General features: G+C 39.7%; 1 protein-coding gene across 2 annotated transcripts; it reads left to right on the top strand.

Annotated features, from left to right (window-relative positions):
• The first annotated feature begins 6,670 nt into the window (after positions 1-6,670).
• Positions 6,671-19,547, top strand: gp9 (glycoprotein IX platelet). 2 transcript variants are annotated; one of them, XM_072582205.1, is made up of 3 exons: positions 6,671-6,745; positions 7,464-7,598; positions 18,096-19,547. In XM_072582205.1, the coding sequence occupies exons 2-3, from the start codon at positions 7,526-7,528 to the stop codon at positions 18,683-18,685; spliced, it is 663 nt and encodes a 220-aa protein (XP_072438306.1). In that variant the 5' UTR covers positions 6,671-6,745; positions 7,464-7,525; the 3' UTR covers positions 18,686-19,547. The 2 variants fall into 2 exon arrangements, with proteins under 2 accessions (XP_072438306.1, XP_072438307.1); XM_072582206.1 differs by lacking the exons at positions 6,671-6,745; positions 7,464-7,598 and adding an exon at positions 13,979-14,036.
• Positions 19,548-20,592: the final 1,045 nt, after the last annotated feature.

Raw genomic sequence — 20,592 nt, 5'->3', positions numbered from 1 at the left:
ATTGAGACCCATTTAGAAAATACCTCTCCAACACCAAACCTTTCCAGTGTGCAAAATAGATATGCCCTTCTTCAGGAATGGCTTATGCCCGAAACATCAATTCTCCTGTTCCTTGGATGCTTCCTGACCTGCTGTGCTTTTCCAGCAACACATTTTCAGCTCTGATCTCCAGCATCTGCAGTCCTCACTTTCTCCTGTAAAATAGATATGACCATTCAACTTGGTCAGATGTCTTCTCTGCATCCAAGGAGACAACAATCCCAGTATTCTTTCCTGTTGACAGGCCTGTATCATATTTGAGGCCCTTCTAATGTTGTTAGATGATCTACAGCCCTTGATAAACCCCGTCTGGTCCTCTATTATGATATATGGCAATACCCTCTCCAATCTTAATGCTAACGTTTTAGAAAAGATTTTAAAATCTATATTTAGCAAGGATATTGGTCTATATGATGAGCAATCTTCTGGGGCCTTTCCTTTTTTATAGAATGAGAGAAATATTTACTTTTCTCAATGAAGGCGGGAGGCAGCCCTGACTATGTGAGTAATTATACATGTCTATAAGTGGACCAACCAGTTCCCCTATGAATTCTTTACAAAGCTCAATCTGGAATTTGTCTGGTCCAGGTGCTTTGCCACTCTGAAGCTGTTTAATTGCATCGAGTACTTCCTGGGTTGCCGGGGAGCATTCAGGATTGACACCTGCTCTGAGGTTAAATCTGGAAAGGCCAAGTTTTTAAAGAAGGACTCCATCTTCTTAGTTCTCTCCTCACAGTCCTGTGATTTATACAGTTCAAAATAGAACTTTCTAAAGGGTGTATTGATCCTTTTATGATCACAAGTCAGAGTATCAGCACTTTCCCTAATGGATGTGATAACTTGAGGGGCCTTTTTTTTCCTAGCAAGATATGCTAGGTATCTGCCAGGCTTGTCACCATATTTTTTGCTTTGCAAATAATATTTCCCTCTTTGCTGTTTGGGTAAGTGCAGTATTCAAGGCTGTCCTAAGGGCTGTGATCCTTTGTAGCTTAGTAATAGAGAGTCTATCAACATATGCTATCTCAGCTGCCTTCAAGCGAGCCTCAAGTAGGCGCTGTTGTTCTCCCTTTTGTCGTTGCTGGGTCGCAGAATATGAGATGATCAAACCTCGCGCATAAGCCTTAATGGTCTCCCACATCGTCGACGGGTTACTGGCCGTGCCTGAAGTAATTTCCAAAAAGGTTTTGAATTCTTGAGAAAAATATTTTATAAATTTGTTATCCTTCATTAAGGAGCAATCCATATGCCAATGGCGGGGGCCTATCCCATCGTCCCTAGTCATAATTTCCATATATACTGCGGCATGATCAGAGATTGCTATATTACCTATTTTGCAGGACAATATGTAATTCAAAAGGGTCAAGGGAGCAAAAAACATGTCAATTCTAGTATGACACTTGTGTGGGTTAGAGTAGAAAGTAAAGTCTCTGTCCTGGGGTAAGACATCTCCACACATCTACTAGCCCTAGCTCCTTATTCAGATCCACCAATTGTCTGGATCTAAGAAATATACCCATAGTACTCTTGGATATCCTATCTGTCTCTGAGTCCATAATACAATTAAAATCTCCTCCTATAATTGTATGGCGGGCTCCAAAAGCCATCAACTTGGAGAACACTTCTGTTACAAATTTGAAGGGGTGTGTGGGGGGGGGGGGTGGCAATAAAGATTCAAAATCCCATAGTCCTCTCCATTTATTAGGGCTTTGATCAGTATATACCATCCAGATTCATCTTTTATCTGGCTTAAGATTTAAAAGGAAGATTCTTCCGAATGAGAATGACTACTCCCCTACTTTTTGAGCTAACAGATGAGAAAAAGGCCTGGTTAAATCCACTCTGTTGTAATTTTAAGTGCTCTTTGTCAAGTAGCTGTGTCTCCTGTAAAAGAGCTATATCAACCCTTTTTTGAGGTTTGATAATATCTTCTTCCTTTTGATTGGTAAATTACTCCCCTTGACTTCCCCTTGACTATTCACCCAAGTGAATAGCTAGCCACGATTGTCCAGGCCAGCCCGACATCCCCCAGGAGGAAGAGCCCCACCTAAAACACCCTGAGTAAAGACCATGGAAAATTCACAAAAGCAAAAATTCTTTAAGACATTTACACCAATACAATTAAAAACTATTCCTAAGTAAAACAAAAATACAAAACACATTTGAAAGGAGATTTCACCCCTTGCTCCCAGGGGGTGTAACTACCTATCAATAACCCCACCATAACCTCTCCTAACAAGTACCCCACCCTCGACCCAAGCATTATAAAATGGAGTAGACAAATTCAAATGTTCTATAAAACCAAAGTTAAAAGTGAGTGACTCCCCCCCCCCCCCACCCCACCCCCACACCAACACCTAGGTGTGTTTAGCAAGCATAACACAAAATATAAATATATAAAACTACAAAATTACAATCCAGCAATTATTAGAAAACACGGTAAGATGACAGAAAAAGAGAACCCCGCTCTAAAAAAAAGGTAGGACAAAACAAACCCCCCCTCCCACACAAATCAAATAAACTGCACGGCCTGTAAAAAAAGAAATCACATAATAAGCCCCCTTCCCTGCCCCCCGGAGAAGGTAATGAACAAAAAAGGGATGAAGAAGGAAAGAAAGGCTAAACCAGGGAGGGTGGGGGGCAAAGTAAAATCATTATCCATACAGTTTGAATCTTACAGTCTATTTAAGAGAGTCCAAAGATTCTTTGGCCTTCTCCGGTGATCCAAAGTTGTATACGGATCCATTGTGGCTGAAGCGCAGTGTTGCTGGGTAACACAAGGAATATTGGATATTTAGATTTCCTAGACGCTTCTTCGCCTCATCGGATGCCCTCCTCTTGCAGACCATGGCTGTTGAAAAATCCTGGAATAACATTATCCTGGAACCCTTGTGCATCATAGCCTGGGACCATTCCCCAGGACTCTGGAGGCTTCCAGGAGCATCTGCTTCTCTTTATAGCATTAGAGACGGAACAGAACCAGGTGGGGGCGCTGGCCCGATCTGGGCCTGCACACAGCAACCGGGTGGGCCCACTCCATCCATACCTGGCCAGATCCCAACTCCAACTTTAATATTTGAGGGAACCATTGCTCCAAAAAAACTGCAAGCCGGCCTTCCTCTTCCCGTTCGGGAAGGCCCAGCAACCGAATATTTTTTCAATGAACCCGATTATCGAGGTCATGGATGTGCTCTTCCAAGGTCCAGACTTGCTGCTCGAGAGCCCCGATCCAGCCCATGGCTGATTCGGCAGCAGCTTCCGAGCAGCCTTTTGCTCTGCCCCTCCGACACGTTGTCCGAGTTTTTCAATTTCTCGGTTGTGCTTCTGCCACCTGGTCCTGGATTCTTCGATGAAGGCATCGATCCTCTCCTGCAGCTTGTTGATCACGGAGATCAGGCTCGCCTCTGCAGGTAAGTCCCCTGAGGCGACCGCGGGCGTCTCTGCTGCTGCTGGAGGGGGTGGGGAAGGGGTCCCTGCCTGTTGCAAACTTCTGGAATTTTTGCCCTTAGTCATTTTAAGAACAACACCAACTGTTCAAGTGAGATGCAAAATGACTAAGTATGCTGGCAAAAGCAGTTTTAAATGAATTAAAAGGTGTGGTGAAGGTAGGTGCCCCACTTTGCCCAAGTCTTAGGCAGAGCACTACAGACTCAGACTTGCTGGGTCACTGCCATCTTGAATCTCCTCAGCAATATATTTCTGAGTCAGGATTGTGCCAAGCTTACAGGGAAACCTGCAGGAGGTGATGTTCCCATATATCTACTGCCCTTGGCTTTCTAAATGGTAGAGACTACGGGTTTGGAAGATGCTGCAGAGGAAGCCTTATTGAGATGCTGCAATGCATCTTTTAGATGACATGCACTGTTGTCACTGTCGTGGTAAAGGGAGTGAATTTTAGAGATGGTGTATATGTTCAAATCTGTTTTTTGAAAGAAATTAAGTTGCTTTATTTCAGTTACTGGCATTTTTAACATTTCACATACTATTTTATAGGAAATTAGAAGTTCAAAATACATATTTCAAAGTATCAAAATCAAATTTGTTGATCAAAGCAGCTCTTGTGTGTTTTATTCCTTCATTAAGTTTATATTTCAAGGCCTAAGGTATCTCCAAAAGCTAATGTCTCAATTGGATAGTCCTATCTAACAGAGTGTGCTTTGAACTACATTTATATATGCATATATACGTATATATATATATATATATATATACACACACACATACATATATATACATATATATATATTGGACCTACAATGAGAGTTTCATCATTTCCATAGATTTTGCAAACAGTTATAAGATAAATTGATCAGAAGCTCCTCAGAGCTTTATTTCAAGCAAATAATTTAAACTAATGCTGCTTTAATTATTAAAGTGTTTCAAATAGGCAACCTCTGTGATTGTTCACCTACAATTTAATTCTTACAGTTTACGATTAGTAAAATTAATCTAAAGAATTGTTTATGGAATAGATTACATATTTTTAATTTTTCATTTTGACTATGCAATCAGTTAAAAGAAACTCTCTCTTCTGAACTATTTGTGAGGGCAAAGAAATTGTTCTTACATTCAGTAAGCAAAGGCTTTGAGAAAGGGCAGGAAGTGAGATTGGAAAGCCCTTTCAAAGTTGCACAGGCATGATGGGCCAAATGGTCATCTTCTGTGCTATAAGATTCTACGATTCTAAAAACTTGTAACCTGTTTAAAAGATTAGCCTTTGTGCATGTGATGAGATAAATTTTGTTTGTTCATAGAAATAAATTATTATTAGTAACAAAATACTTTCATCAAGGCAATATTTTTCAGGTAGAAAACAGTTGAGGAAGAATCCAATACATAATGCACACACACACTCAACCTCTGCTCTGCTGGTACACATTGCATAATATAATACTAATTAAGACACTCATCTAAGTAACTCGGGTATCCACCTGAAACTACTAAGACAGTAGTTAAATTGAGGAACTAGAAAGCCCTCTTGGTGGTGCAATGGTAATGTCTCTGTCCCTGGATCGCAGAGACCTGGGTTCATATGCCACCTGCTACAGAGATGTGTAATAACATCTACCAAGTTGATTAGGTGAAAAAGGTTAATTGAGGGACTATTGGCCAATGTGATCGCCTTTATGAAATTGGCTGCTGACTAACTACAGCATACATTGTGTATTAGTCAGCCTTTTCAGGCAAAATCTTTAAAAGGACCATTTGGCAGAAGTTTTAAAAGGACCATTTGGAAATAAGACTATTTTTACTTACTTAAATGTGCAACCCGAAGGCACAGCTTATTTGGAGAACTAGAGATAAAGTTATCATAAATCCTTTCACATCCACCCCAGCATCCCCAAACCCTGCCTCTCCATTACATCCAGAGCTAGTATGCTCCCTGACCCTGAAAGGAATATTACACACAAAGGGAATATCCTGGCAATGTCAGATTCCTAGCCATCTTCCAAGTTCTCCAAAATCTAGGAATATCCCAAATTTGTGGAAATAATTTGCCATAACTCATAAGCATTTGAGCTGAAGGAAGAGGCTGAATTGGCTGGGGTGTTTCCCCTGGTGTGTCAGATGCTGAGGGGTGATGCTGAGAGGCTTATAAAATCATGAGGGACACGGATGAGGTAAATAGACAAGGTCTTTTCCCTGGGGTGGGGAGTCCAGAACTAGAGGACATAGTTTTAGGGTGAGAGGGGAAAGATTTAAAAGCAACCTAAGGGGTAATGTTTTCACACCAAGAACGGTGTGCATGTGGAATAAGCGTATGGACGAAGTGGTGGAGGCTAGTAAAATTACAAAATTTTAAAGGCATTTGGATGGGTATATGAATTGGAATGGTTTAGAGGGACATGAGCCAAGTGCTAGCAATTGGGACTAGATTAATTTAAGATATCTGGTCAGCATGGAAGAGTTGGATTGAAAGGTCTGATTCCATGCTGTACATCTCTATGACTTTATAAATATTCTGATTCATCAAGATTAATAGAGTTAGAGTACAGTTAATCTTCATAAATAGGTATTTTCCAGCATTTTTCTTTACAAGTTCATGATACAGGCTTAAATACTGCCAAATACAATATACTGTCACCTGTGATTGCAATAACACAAGTATAACACAACTCCCTCCCCATATAGAAAGGGATTTGCCAAACACATTTTTTTCATTAGAGTCCTTTTAATAATACCTTTCATGCCTTATATCAAAAGAAGTTTGATTTTGCTCAATAGATTTACTTTTCTGCTTGTTGAACAGATCATTGGTTGGTAAAAGGTATATTTTTATGTCTGTTTTTGAAACCAAACACGATTTATCAGCTGCTACATTAAACATCTTTTACTTTGCAGTGTATTAATGTGAAATGATAAAACCACAGTGACCCCTTGGTGCTACAATGAAGCATTGCACTTCCTTGTATCCTGTTGCCATTTTCCCATCTACAAAGTCAGATTTAATATTCATGGAAATTGTTCCTCTCTGCTCCCCATTCTGATAATTGAAATTTTTAAAAAAACATGTTGGCAGCAAACAGTTCAAAGGTAGTTTGATTGCTTGCAGCCAGCATTGATGTCAGCTGTTCCAATACAAACCAATCTATAAGTGAAAGCCTCAAACTGATGTTCGGGCCTTTAGACACAAGTGCAAAGGACCTAACATATGTTTCAGATGTGGGACCTAAACATAGATGCCTGTTTTTCAGTACCAACATATCAGGTGGGTACATTTACAATCAGATTTACAATACACTCGTTACCCATCATGTCAGAGATTTCACTTGAAAAATGGGTGCTGTGTAGCTGAATTTATAGACCAGACATTTTGCAGGCGTTTCTATTTCGTTCTTCCAATGAAGCTTATATATCTTTAATAAATGAATTCAAGCCAATATTAAAATGAGTTAATGGACAATAAATGATCCAGTCAGTGACACACACATTATGTGAATGAATATATATGCGCTAAATATAAAGCCGATTTATCTTAAATGCTAATTGAAAATGCTGCTGTTACCATCATATCTTGAGGTTCCAGAAGTTTGAAATATTCACACTTTTAGTTTCAAATGCTGAAGCTTTATTAAGTGTGTATCTTACAGCACTCTGTGTCACTAGTGAACTGATATACCATTGCTCAGCACCCTGACTGCAATATAGAAATGAATTATATGGCATTCTGGGAATATATAAATTTAATAAGAAGAAAGTTCCAACAGCACACTGTCACTCTGAATCCTGCCCATTGCCATTTTGCACGTTGATTTTTACAAGGGAACATCAGTTACTTGTCTTAACCAGGTGGGCACCATTAAATTTTGCAAACCTAGCATATGCAACCTGGTTGCATATAGACTGAACAATAGACGTTCTAACCAAGTCTCCCTAAAGATACTAACAAAATGATACAAGAAATGTCACATTCTATTTTCTCATAGGATGAGTGAGGAGTGTGTACGTGGATCGAGTGAAAACATTCAGCCTGCTGAAAGGCAGTGTGATGCCTGCTTGGGAGTTGGCACTCAGCATTGGAACAGGAAAATTTTATGCCTTCCCAGAACTGACAAGCTGCAGTAAGGAATTTAAACCTTTTACTCTCATATTTTTAGTTACTTTTTATTATTATTTTTATCATACCTGTCACCCTACCATTCACTGCTGGCAGTTAAAGTCATTTCTTATATGCTGTCAATGGTTCATTACGTATCTTCTAAAATCCAGAGATAAATAGTCTATGAGGATACTTCCCTTGCTTTATAAGACGAAACTAATTTAAATGATCTTCTTTTCTCTGTTCAGTTTAATATTTTAAGGCCCAGTATGTATGATTTTATAACAATAGAGAATAGAACTTTATATTCATCTGCTCAATCATTAAAACTACCTAAATTCTCATTATATAATTTGTGTTCCCTTTCAATTATTTATGATCTTTAAATTTAGATAATTTATTTCCTTATTAATGCCCTTCTTGAACATTGAGAGAAACACATATTCCAACTCATTGACTTATCTTCTCTAAATTCAGGAGCTTCATATTCCAATAATTGTAAGGGGTCATAATGTAGCCTTGATATACTGTGGTCAGGACTGCAGCCTGCAAGCATGTTGTATATTTGTGCTGCACAGAGTGAACCAACATTGACGTATTTGTGAGAGGCCAACTCATTTAGATTTTAATTAGAGACCTCATTGCACATGACATTTTAGGCATACACAATGGGGCAAAATGGGTGTGATATCAGGAGCAGCAATCTGTCAAGGCTTTAAACATTTCCTGGAGAAATGCCTGCAAGTGGCAAACTGTAACTTGAGATTTGAACAAAAACACGGTTCAAAGATCATGAAGCAAAGCATCGTTAATCCAGTGACATTGAGTCTTCACAAACATTAAGAGCAAATAAGGAAGTATTTGCATGGAATGAAACCTGTAGTTTACATCCTATTGAGGAATTCTTTGCTTGTTTGCTCCTTCTTCACATTAGCCCTCCTTCCCCAGAAGCATACCTTTTTCCAGAGTGGACCACCGAATGCTCCAGCTGCCCTGCCTCATGACATGCTGGTGGAAGTCCAGGCACAACTGCTCAAGCTCCCTTGCTTAGTGTCACCCCTCAACATTGCCACCTACCGCTGAAGATTCCATTACATACTTTCCTGCTTGAAACTTGTCTTGAAAACTACACAAAGCACAGAGTGACTATTTCTAAACAATTGCACCATAATGGCTAGAATATTGGTGTCCATATTAGTGGCAGTATTTTCTTCTTGCAGCACTAATCTGGGCAAATGGTAAGAGTTGAGATATATCCAGCAAACATAGAAAGTGCTGGAGAAACACTGCAGGTCTGGCAGTATCAAGGAAAAAGAAACAGAGTTAACATTTTGAGTCCAGTATGATTCTTCATTAGAACTTCAAAGAAAGATAACAGTGATTTTTTACTATTAACCTCCTTAACTCCATCCCTCATAAAGCATTCAACAAGATTCTACATGATAGATTGGTTAGTAAGGTTAGATCACATGATATCCAAGGGAGCTACCAAAGGGATACAAAATTGATTTGAAGGTAGGAGACAGAGGGTGATGGTAGAGGATTGCTTTTTGTACTGGAGGCAGTGTGCCACAAGGATCAGTGCTGGGTCCGCTGCTTTTTGTCATTTATATAAAGGATTTGGGTGTGAATATAGGAGATATGATTAGTGAGTTTGCACATGGCATCAAAATAGACAATATAGCTAATGGTGAAGATTATAAAGGCCAATTTTGACGGTATTAGGCAAGAACTTTCAAAAGCGGATTGGGGACAAATGTTCGCAGGTAAAGGGATGACTGGTAAGTGGGAAGCCTTCAGAAATGAGATGAGAATCCAGAAAAAGTATATTCCTGTTAGGGTGAAAGGAAAGGCTGGTAGGTATAGGGAATGCTGGACGACTAAAGAAATTGAGGGCTTGGTTAAAGAAAAGAAGAAAGCATATGATAGGATAGATCGAGTGAATCCTTAGAAGAGTATAAAAGTAGTAGGAGTGTACTTAAGAGGGAAATCAGGAGGGCAAAAAGGGGACATGAGATAGCTTTGGCAAATAGAATTAAGGAGAATCCAAAGGGTTTTTACAAATACATCAAGGAAAAAAGGGTAACTAGGGAGACAACAGGGCCCTTCAAAGGTCAGCAAAGCAGCCTTTGTGTGGAGCCGCAGGAGACGGGGGAACTACTAAATGAGTATTTTGCATCAGTATTTACTGTGGAAAAGGACATGGAAGATATAGACTGTAGGGAAATAGATGGTGACATCTTGAAAAATGTCCATATTACAGAGGAGGAAGTGCTGGATGTCTTGAAACACATAAAATTGGATAAATCCCCAGGTCCTGACCAGGTATACCCTAGAACTCTATGGGAAGCTAGAGAAGTGATTGCTGGGCCTCTTACTGAGATACTTGTATAATCGATAGTCACAGGTGAGGTGCCGGAAGACTGGAGGTTGGCTAACGTGGTGCCACTGTTTAAGAAAGGTGGTAAAGACAAGCCAGGGAACTATAGACCAGTGAGCCTGACGTCGGTGGTAGGCAAGTTGTTGGAGGAAATCCTGAGAGACAGGATATACATGTATTTGGAAAGACAAGGACTGATTAGGGATAGTCAACATGGCTTTGTGCATGGGAAATCATGTCTCACAAACTTGATTGGGTTTTTTGAAGAAGTAACAAAGAGAATTGAAGAGGGCAGAGCAGTAGATGTGATCTATATGGACTTCAGTAAGGCGTTTGACAAGGTACCCCATGGGAGACTGGTTAGCAAGGTTAAGATCTCATGGAATATAGAGAAAACTAGCCATTTGGATGCAGAACTGGTTCAAAACTGGCTTAAATACTGAAAGAATAGAGCAAGCTCTAATAAAAGCTAGAGACAGAATTTCAAGGTTGTTTTTCAGACTGGAGGCCTGTAACCAGTGGAGTGCCACAAGGATCGGTGCTGGGTCCACTACTTTTCATCATTTATATAAATGATTTGGATGTGAGCATAAGAGGTATAGTTAGTAGGTTTGCAGATGACACCAAAATTGGAGGTGTAGTGGGTAGCAAACAAGGTAACCTCAGATTACAATGGGATCTTGATCAGATGGGCCATTGGGCTGAGAAATGGTAAATGGAGTTTAATTCAGATTAATGTGAGGTGCTGCATTTTGGGAAAGCAAGTCTTAGCAGGACTTATACACTTAATGATAAGATCCTAAGGAATGTTGCTGAACAAAGACACCTTGGAGTGCAGGTTCATAGCTCCTTGAAAGTGGAATCACAGGTAGATAGGATAGTGAAGAAGACGTTTGGTATGCTTTCCTTTCTTGGTCAGAGTATTGAGTATAGGAGTTGGGAGGTCATATTGCAGCTATACAGGACATTGGTTAGGCCACTGTTGGAATATTGTGTGCAATTCTGGTCTCCCTCCTAATGGAAAGATGTTGTGAAACTTGAAAGAGTTCAGGAAAGATTTCAAAGGATGTTGCCAGGGTTGGAGGATTTGAGCTAAACAGAATGGCTGCACAGGCTGGGGCTGTTTTCCCTGGAGCGTCGGAGGCTGAGGGGTGACTAGATAGAAGTTTACAAAACTATGAGGGACATGGATAGGATAAATAGACAAAGTCGTTTCCCTGGGGCGGGGGAGTCCAGAACTAGAGGGCATAGGTTTAGGGTGAGATGGGAAAGATATAAAAGAAACCTAAGGGGAAACTTTTTCACGCAGAGAGTGGTATGTGTATGGAATGGCTGCCAGACGAAGTGATGGAGTTGGTACAATTGCAACATTTAAAAGCCATTTAGATGGGTATATGAATAGGAAGGGTTTGGAGGGATATGGGCCGGGTTCTGGCAGGTGGGACTAGATTGGGTTAGGATGTCTGGTCGGCATGGACTGGTTGGACCGAAGGATCTGTTTCCGTGCTGTACATCTCGATGACACTATGACTGTATCAGCCTTCCTTCCCCCAAAGCCACCCTTTCGTGGGTCCATTCAACCACTGCTGCCATCACTACCTGTTGCTGAGGGTTCCATTACACAACCAATGCAAACATTTGCATTAAAAGTAATAGCTTAAATACTGAAAGAATAGAGCAAGCTCTGATAAAAGCTAGAGACAGAATTTCAAGGATGGTAATTGTAGTGATTGGAACTAGCTGGATGTTATTGACTATGAGATCCCTGATTGGGGTTGTTAACCTGGGCCAATCAGGGAGCCCTAGCTGAGAGATATAGACAGGGGATTCAGAGAGTCTTCTGACTTCAGGGGCTGACTCTGAGTTGGCTGGTCACAGTCAGTGTATTGTGCACAAGTAAATAAATGGTGACTTGGTGATGAGATACCAGCCTCGGTGCAGTTATTTCAGCAATAGTGGAAGGAATTATTATGGTTGTGGTTCACTAGAACCATAAGTAGAACATAAGGTAAATGGAGGGTGAACTCGACCAGGGAATACTTTATTGTGAATCTTTTCAGCTCCACAGTCTTAGACTGTCCCTCTAGCTCCTGCCTCTGGGTTCCTGTCCTGCTTTCTTAAAAGAGCAACATACACCCAGCTACATTTTTAACAGAGTGAATACAGGATATCGTACTTATGCATTCCTGGATACATTTTACCAGAAGCACTGACTGCACGCCAAGAAACCTCCCTGCTCTAGTGGAGCCGGTTTCCATCTATAATGTAAAGTCATCTCACTTAAGTAAATTTATGGTGTTCCTAGAACATGGTGCAGCCCACACTGAGAACACCTCAGCGCAAGGCTCTTAATTTAAAATACCAGGAACTAGCCAAGAGCTAATAGCTTTCCAGCAAGAGTCGCCATCCTTCCAGAAGGCAGGAGGAAAGGCAGGCTATTTGTTTAGTGAGCTTCATAAGGATTTTGGAAAGAGATGGGCATAAATTAAGAGGAGGTGCAATTGCAGAGTTCACTAAAATGTAGAGCTTTTCTGTCTATTTGCCTTGGTAAAATTGATGAATGAAATAACCTGGCCAAGCAAGGTATCTTTGACCCTTAAGATGCAATTGAGCACTGTATTTTGGAAGATTTATCTCAGAGATCTGGTTGTTGATTCAGTGGCAGAAAAGGTCAAATTTGTAAATACCTTCAATGTCACTAATGGAGCCAATATTTCTAGACTTGCTTTGCTAGGTTTGGGTTCATAGGTATATACTTATTTGTGATGTCAATTGGAATTGAAGTGGACCAATCATAAAAAGAAGATACAAAAGGGATCAAAATATTTCTTCCCATTTGTCAATTTCAGTATTTATCTCCCACATGGGAAGACGGTTCTAATCACAGCTACTTGTTCTATACCTATATACCTTAAGCCTTTTATTTTAATCCACTTAACTTCGAATCTATTTTGCATTATAAATTTGAATATTGACTTGTCAAGAAGTGAATATCATTAATACACAACTCCAGACATCTTTAATTGTACACCCAATAGACAGACATTGTTCAATCCTGTTGTCAGCAGCCTGTTGGTAAAGAATAAAAGCATTTCTTGATACCTCCCAGTGCCCCATCACACTCTCTGATCCCACCCCATGTCCCCTCATATTTTCCTATGCCCCAGCATGGTCCTCAGTACCACCTGTATAGCCCCACACAAAACCATATCCTCCACATTTCCCATGCCATTAGTCTCTAACAATTCCAAACAAAATTCTGACTTCAAACTCACTGTCATTGAGACTGGATCAAAGTCAATAACCTCACATTTCCCCACATTATGCCATGCCTGCCACCTGTTGCTCCTTCCTTAATCTCTCTATATCTCTTTGCACTTTACTCACAAAATTGCCCTATGCATTTTTTGGAGATATTCTCAGTTTTGATCATAAGTTCTGTTTGCTGTCGTTCATATGACTCTTTTTAAATAAGCATTATTCAAGAGAATGGTCCAAAGCCACATTTTCACAAGCAACTATGAATTGGCTTTCACCCCTGTACCACATCAGCAAATATTGAAGAAATGGATAAACAAATACAAATTTAAAACGTTGAGTGTGGACAAAGAAAGGATCCCTATTCCAAACAAGGCAGGGGAAAAGACAAGTAGGAGGCCATCTCCACCCTAGAAACATTTGTACAATTACTCCAAGTATTTCTTTTATTTTAGTTCATTTAATATGCTTGCCTTGTCACACTGCATATCAAATTCATTCTTTATCAGAAGCATGGAGAACCATTTATAGCAAGTAAATGTTAATTATAAATTGCCTTTAGCCTCCTTTATTCAAATAAAATTGCTCAGAACAAGGTTTCAAATGATTCATTGGAGTTTTGAAACACATATGTATAGATATGAAACAGGAAATATGACCTGGGATGATATGTGAAAGTTTACAAAGTAATTTCCGCTCTGGTTTCTGGAAAAGTGGATAAATGTCTTGTTTACTCACTTTGAGACAAACAGTCCTTTGTCTGCTTTCTTCACTTGCTACTCAGTCTTGAGACTTCATTGACAATCAAGTCAAATAAAAAAGGTAAGAGATAAAATTTAATATGGATGGTGATTGTGAACTTATTTAAATTCCTAACATAGTTATGAATAGGCTGTTAGTGAACTGAGATTTGTTTCATTAAAAGAAAAAGATTTGGTAGATGGTAAATATGTAGCTTGAAAGTTAATTTTGTTTATTGAACCTAAACATGAAAAATAGGAGCAGGGGCAAATGGTACACTCCTTCAAACAAATTGAGAAGCAAAATTTCTTATTCTTCCAGGAAGATGTTTTTGCCTCAGACTTTCTCAGTTTCTCTCCTGTTCCTTTCTGGAAGTGATCATTCATCCGCATAAAACAGCAGGAAAACCTCCAGAACCACGTCCAAATAATTATTCTTCATTTGTAAAATTGTGGTGTGCCATTCATTAAAATACTAAGCCATCTGTATTTCTGAGTATATTTCTATTAAAATTGTGTCGCAAATTTCTTTGAAATTCAGTCAACTACTAGTTCGAGTCCTGTAAACAATAGACATAGAGCAGTGTTTCCCTTTCATCACTATGCTTTACAAAATGTGGTCTGTTTAAAGAAACATAGAACCTATCACAAGTGCTCAATCTGAAGAACTTCAAGTCTTGTTATAGTCCTTTGCTTTCCCTTACAATGTATTTTACTCTGCAACAACTTTCTAGCAAGTAATTCAACTAATCAGAAACGGTTAGCACTGCTGCCTCACAACACCAGGCTCCCAGGTCCGATTCCAGCCTCAGGCGACTGTTTGCGTGGAGTTTGCACATTCTCCCGTGTCTGCGTGGGTTTCCTCCGGGTGCTCCGGTTTCCTCCCATTGTCCAAAGGTGTGCAGGTTAGGTAAATTGCCCATAGTTCTAGGTGCATTAGTCAGAGGGAAATGAGTCTGGGTGGGTTACTCTTTGGCGGGTTGATGGGCATGTTTCTGCACTGTAGGGAATCTAATCTATAAGTTACTGTCATTTATTTCACAGCTGTCAATATTATGAAGAGTAAGTCATAGTCATTATTTGTTACCCATCTCCTAGCACTAACAAAATTGTGCAAATTGAATTGGAAGTATAAACAGTATGCACTCAAACCATACTGGATAATTACATCAAAAAACAGGACAATGAAAAAAGAATTAGTCCTTTATTACAATAGTAACATAATAGTAAGAGACATTCATCTTGCATAAATGTAGCAGGCATTTCTAGAGATGCTGCAATTTAGTACTCTAATAGTTTTCTCTATATATATATTTTAATACAATGGTGCATAATTATAAAAAGCTAACCTCAAATGTTTGCTTAACGTGAGCCAAGCACACCTGAGACCTCAGTAACTAATTGGTGCTCCCTGTTTCAAGGTTGAGAATGTGGTGCTGGAAAAGCATAGCAGGTCAGGCAGCATCCATAGACCAGGAGAATTGACGTTTCGGGCATATGCCCTTCATCAGGACACCTCGGATGCTGCCTGACTTGCTGTGCTTTTCCAGCACGACACTCTCGACTCTAATCCTCAGCATCTGAGGTCCTCATTTGCTCCCTCTTTCAAGACAATTATTTACATACATTGTGCACCAGGTTTTGCTTGTTGTTTGGGAAGGAGAGCAGTTTCATTACTCTGAATGCTTGTAGTCTCACAATTCACAGATACTAATGGGGATTTTTACAAGTTTTTAAATGTTTCTTTAATTGTGGCCAAAAACAAGCCCTGACCCTGTTTGTCACTGGACAACATTTTCAGTGAAGGATGCAGAGGGGCATATGTGGGACAATGTGAGGCTTACCTAAAGTGAAGTGTCAACCTTGTGAAGATACATCACAGGAAGACTTGTGTGCCAAACAGCGATAAAATGAGCTCAGCGATTACACAAACCTGGCATTTTTTTCTACCACATCCAGTCATGATAAGTCATGGACCATTAAACACTCACTAGAGCAGGCAGCTCCACAAATACCCTAATTCACATGATTGAGGATCTTAACACATCAGTGCAACTGACAAGATTAAAGCATTTGCATTTATCTCTAGCCAGGAATACTGAGAGATCTATCTGTCTTAGCCTCCACCTGAAGTCTCCAGCATCACAGATGCCAGTCTTCAGCCAATTCAGTTCACTCCATGCAATGTCGAGAAATAGCTAAAGGCAATGGGTATTTCAAAGTCCATTGATCCTGACAACATTATGGCAATAGTACTGATGACTGTATTCCACAACTAGCAATGTCCTTAGTCAAGCTGATACAATTCAGCTAGAACACATGACATTTACCCAACAATGTGGAAAACTGTCCAGATATGTTCTGTCCATAAAAAGTGGGACAAATTGAACCCGACCAATTATGACTTCATCTGTCTAATCTCAATATTAAGCAAAAATGTGATGGACGGTCCCATCAAACATCACATACTTAATAATAACTGCTCACTGATGCTTTGTTTGGGTGTGACGGTCTACTCAGCTCATGACCTCATTACAATCTCGGTCCAAACACGGTGAAAAAGCTGAACTGAAGCTGGGAAATGAGGGTGACTGCCTTTGACATTTAACAGACTGCGACATCAAGGGCCCATGCAAAACCGGAGTCAATAGGAATTGGGGGAAAGCTCTGCACTGTTAGGAGTCATAGCTGACACAAAAGAAGATGGCTATGATTGTTGTAAGGCTGATATCTCAGCTCCAGAACATCTCTGCAAGAGTTCCTCAGGGTAGTGTGTTCTCGGCCCAACAATCTTTAGCTGCTTCATCAATGATCTTCCCTCCATCATAAAGGCAGAAGGTTCTCAAATGATTGCAGAATGTACAGCATTGTTTATGACTCCTCAGATACTGAAACAGCCTGTGTCTAAATGCAACAAGAACTGGACAACATTCAAATTTGAACTGATGAGTAGCAAGTAATATACACATCACCCAACAACTGGGCAATGACCATATCCAACAAGAGAGATTCTAATTGTTGCACCTCCAATGGCCTTACTATCACTGAAACTCCCACTATCAATCTCATGTTGTCTAAGATTTGAATGGGACCAGACAATCTAGAAGCGCAAGAATAACACATAGATTGAAACACTCTAACCTGAAAGTTCCACATCAAGACACTTAACATCTTTACTCGGATACCATTATTCTTTTCAGTCAAGACCCTGAAGTTCTGTCCCTAACAGCAAAGTGGGTATAACTACAGCAAATGAACTGTAGCAGTTCAAGAAAACAGCTCACCAGTAGCTTTTCAAAAACAATTAAGAATGAGTAAGGTTTCCTAGCTCCGTCAGCAATGCCCACATCTCATGAATGAATAAAAACATGTTGGCTGGCCACACATCTTCAAAATCTGATGGAGACAGCCAATGGAGAGACCATGTCCATGTTCAGTATCTAATTAAGGACAGAAGATGGATTCCTTAGCTGGGACACCCAACTGAAGGACCAGACGTGCTGGATGGCTAGCAACTCCATCATGACAGCTAGCCATAGCAAGAGCATGCCAGGAACAGGAAGGATTTTGCAACATGAAGGTAGTCTCAAAGCCTTCTTAAAATTGAATTATAAGGTTGACCACAGTCACAACTGTAGAAGGGAATCCCCTTCACAGGATCACTTGTGACTGTGGCTTTCTCATCTCACTGGTTCTGTAATGGGTGGGATTGAGCATGATGCCTCAGAGTGACCTGCCACAAGTGGATTGCCTCCAGGTGCCCTGACAGACACCAGTCTCAGCTAGGAGACCAATTCTAACATCAGAGAAATCCCAGGAACCTACCCCAGTTGGTTCATTAATTGGTTAGATTGGCTACCCACCATTATTTCATTGGTATCTCCCATTTCAAGTCCATTTGGAGTTGCGAACCCTTCAGTGAGCTTACCAAGGCTCTACTTTCAATTTTGATTCTGATCTCACTTCCAATCAAACTGTGACTGTGATGCAATTCTGCCCTCATTATGAAGGTTACTGCTTCTGATGGGAATATTTCCCAATAAGGGAATCAATGTCTTCCAGAAGTAGATAGAAGGAAAAAATAAGTGAATGCTAATTATCTGTTTTTGTTTATTAATATTTTCTTTTTATTTTACCACAGCACAAATGTTGCTCTCTGGTGGGTTCGCATTCCTTTTCTTGCTCAATTTGCCAAGTGTAAAATTGTGTCCAATATCCTGCCAATGCGCCACTCTCAATGACCTGGGCCTCAAAGTTGACTGCAGCTCAAAGCACCTGAAGGAAGTTCCTGTTCTCCCTGAAAACACAGTTGAACTTTACCTACAAAATAATGATTTAACCACAGTTGCTCCAGGCATGTTTGACAATCTTCAGAAACTGAGGAAGGTCAATCTGTCAAACAACCCTTGGAATTGTGATTGCCATATCACATATCTCAAACACTGGCTGGAAGACCATCAACTCAATGCTAATGCATCAGTTCTTTGTTCAACTCCTGTTTTACTTAATGGTAAACAAATATTGAAACTAACAGGGAATGAGTATGCTGCCTGTACTAACCATGAATCGATCCAGTGTAAGTCGTTTCTTTATAGAGATATTTGGCTGGCTAGTGCACTTTTGCTTGTTCTTATTTTGTTGCTGTGTATAATTTACATTGCAAAGCACTTGAACTTCTGGGCTTTTATGACAGGTTCTTACTTTCTGTCAGAAAGTCTCAAAGTAGATTAAAGAGTAATAGAAAAATCTTTGAATAAACAAATTTGATTATCAGTGCATTCCTTCAATGTTTTCCCTCATATTCCTTTCTAAGCAGTACCATTACTGAAAGACCCCCATAAATCCAAGAGACATAAAACCAGTCTTTTGACAATTAAATATTGCAAAAGTGGAAGAGGTAATTCTCAACTCAACGGAAATTAAGAACCATGAGAGTTGTAAAATAGATTACTATCACTTGTATTACACCATTGCGCAAAGTGAACACCGCACCCTTACTCTCCCACCCCCAATTATTTTTAGATTTTCTTCACTTTTTGTTAGGTCTCTGCCTGATAGCATGAGTAACAAATTGTTTATTGACACAATATTAGTCACTTTTGCTGATCCATAAAATCCAGATCTGTATGACTCTCCAGTCACATTGTAAAGTTCTCTAGTTCTGTGATCACAGACTATGTTACATAATCTGCAAACTGCATAAACTCAAAGCACTTCCAATTTCACTGATCTATTTATGCTCTTTCTCAATCATCCTTTTCCTACGTATTAAAATTCATCTTACAATTTAAAAATGTACTCCCAGGTTGTAGTGTGTAATATAGATTCACACTCATGATTTTAATGTAGCATTGGAGTTGGTTTTATATATATTGAATGTTCAAAAAATGGTATGTGACTGAGCAGAACTGAAAAAAAAAGGAAAATAATGAATGTCAAATAAACATTGCATGCTTTTTCACTATTTACAGGAATTTTTGATATCGTTAAATGTCACCTGAATGTTTTGAAATTAATATGTCACTGCTGTTGATGTCATGTTAATAGAAAAATACCATTGTATTACAGCTGTGAAGAAATAAAGGTTTTATAATACCAGTTTTTTTCCAAATGCCTGTCATTTGTAAACAAAAGAATGTATTGGATTGTTTCTTGCTCTATTAACTGTTAATCACACCTTTTATTTAAACAATGAAATAATGATGGCTCATGTTGTCTCTTTAGAAAAGACATCTTTGTAATGATACAATAAAACTGTTCATTCCATTTACTATAGCCAGTAAATGTTTCATCCAATTCTCAATTTCCATCAACAACCAAAGAATCCTGGCCTTGTTGGAATGTAACCAGCCTGTAAGTGTAACATACCCTCTCTAAATGTCAATCATTGTTTCATTACAGCTTTCCTTGTCAATCGTTAGTTCCTTTTATCCTGGTTAGATCCTCTCTCATCTCTTAGTCTTCTTCCAATTTAGACACTTACTTTAGATTGTTCTTTTCACTTCTCCATTACTAATTTAACTTTATGACACAATGGTCGTTCTTATCCAAGCACATCCCAACATACACTTGAAAGTGAATCCCAAGGATGATGTTGCCTGCTGCTATCAGACCTAAGTGCATCTCTTCTGGGCTGGAAAGGAACTTGGGGTGGGAAGGAAAGGATCCAAATGGCATAGTGCAATTCTGAGGTCTGTCACTTCTACCTCAGTTCTCAGCACCAGATTCCAGCAATATTTCTATCTACTTGAAGCAAGGACAGATTGGTCAAGAAGGTTTTGCTGAACACACTACAGGCTTTACTCTACTATAATAAAGATCACTATTTGGGCAATTGAAGTTCCTCAATGGACAAACTTTAATGCCCTCCCCAAGATGTGTTTGGAGGCAAGAAAACTGTTTGATTCAGGGGTGAATGGTTTGGTGTTTCTGCTGCCTTCCCACCTTCCCCTGGACAAGTTCAAGGTTAGAGGGGTCTTCCTCCCCACAGATCAATTGAGGATCTTAAGGACTACCACTGGTTGCTTTTGCCAACACCCTACTCTGCGTGTCCTTCACTCACAGGCAGTATGCGCGTGATCAAACTGTGCAACATCAGGAAGAGGGTGGTCCACAGAACATCAGCTCTCTTCTCTTGT

Source organism: Chiloscyllium punctatum, chromosome 12 (assembly GCF_047496795.1).
Source record: "Chiloscyllium punctatum isolate Juve2018m chromosome 12, sChiPun1.3, whole genome shotgun sequence".
Classification (NCBI taxonomy): domain Eukaryota; kingdom Metazoa; phylum Chordata; class Chondrichthyes; order Orectolobiformes; family Hemiscylliidae; genus Chiloscyllium; species Chiloscyllium punctatum.
This window is presented reverse-complemented; position numbering and strand designations above follow the sequence as displayed.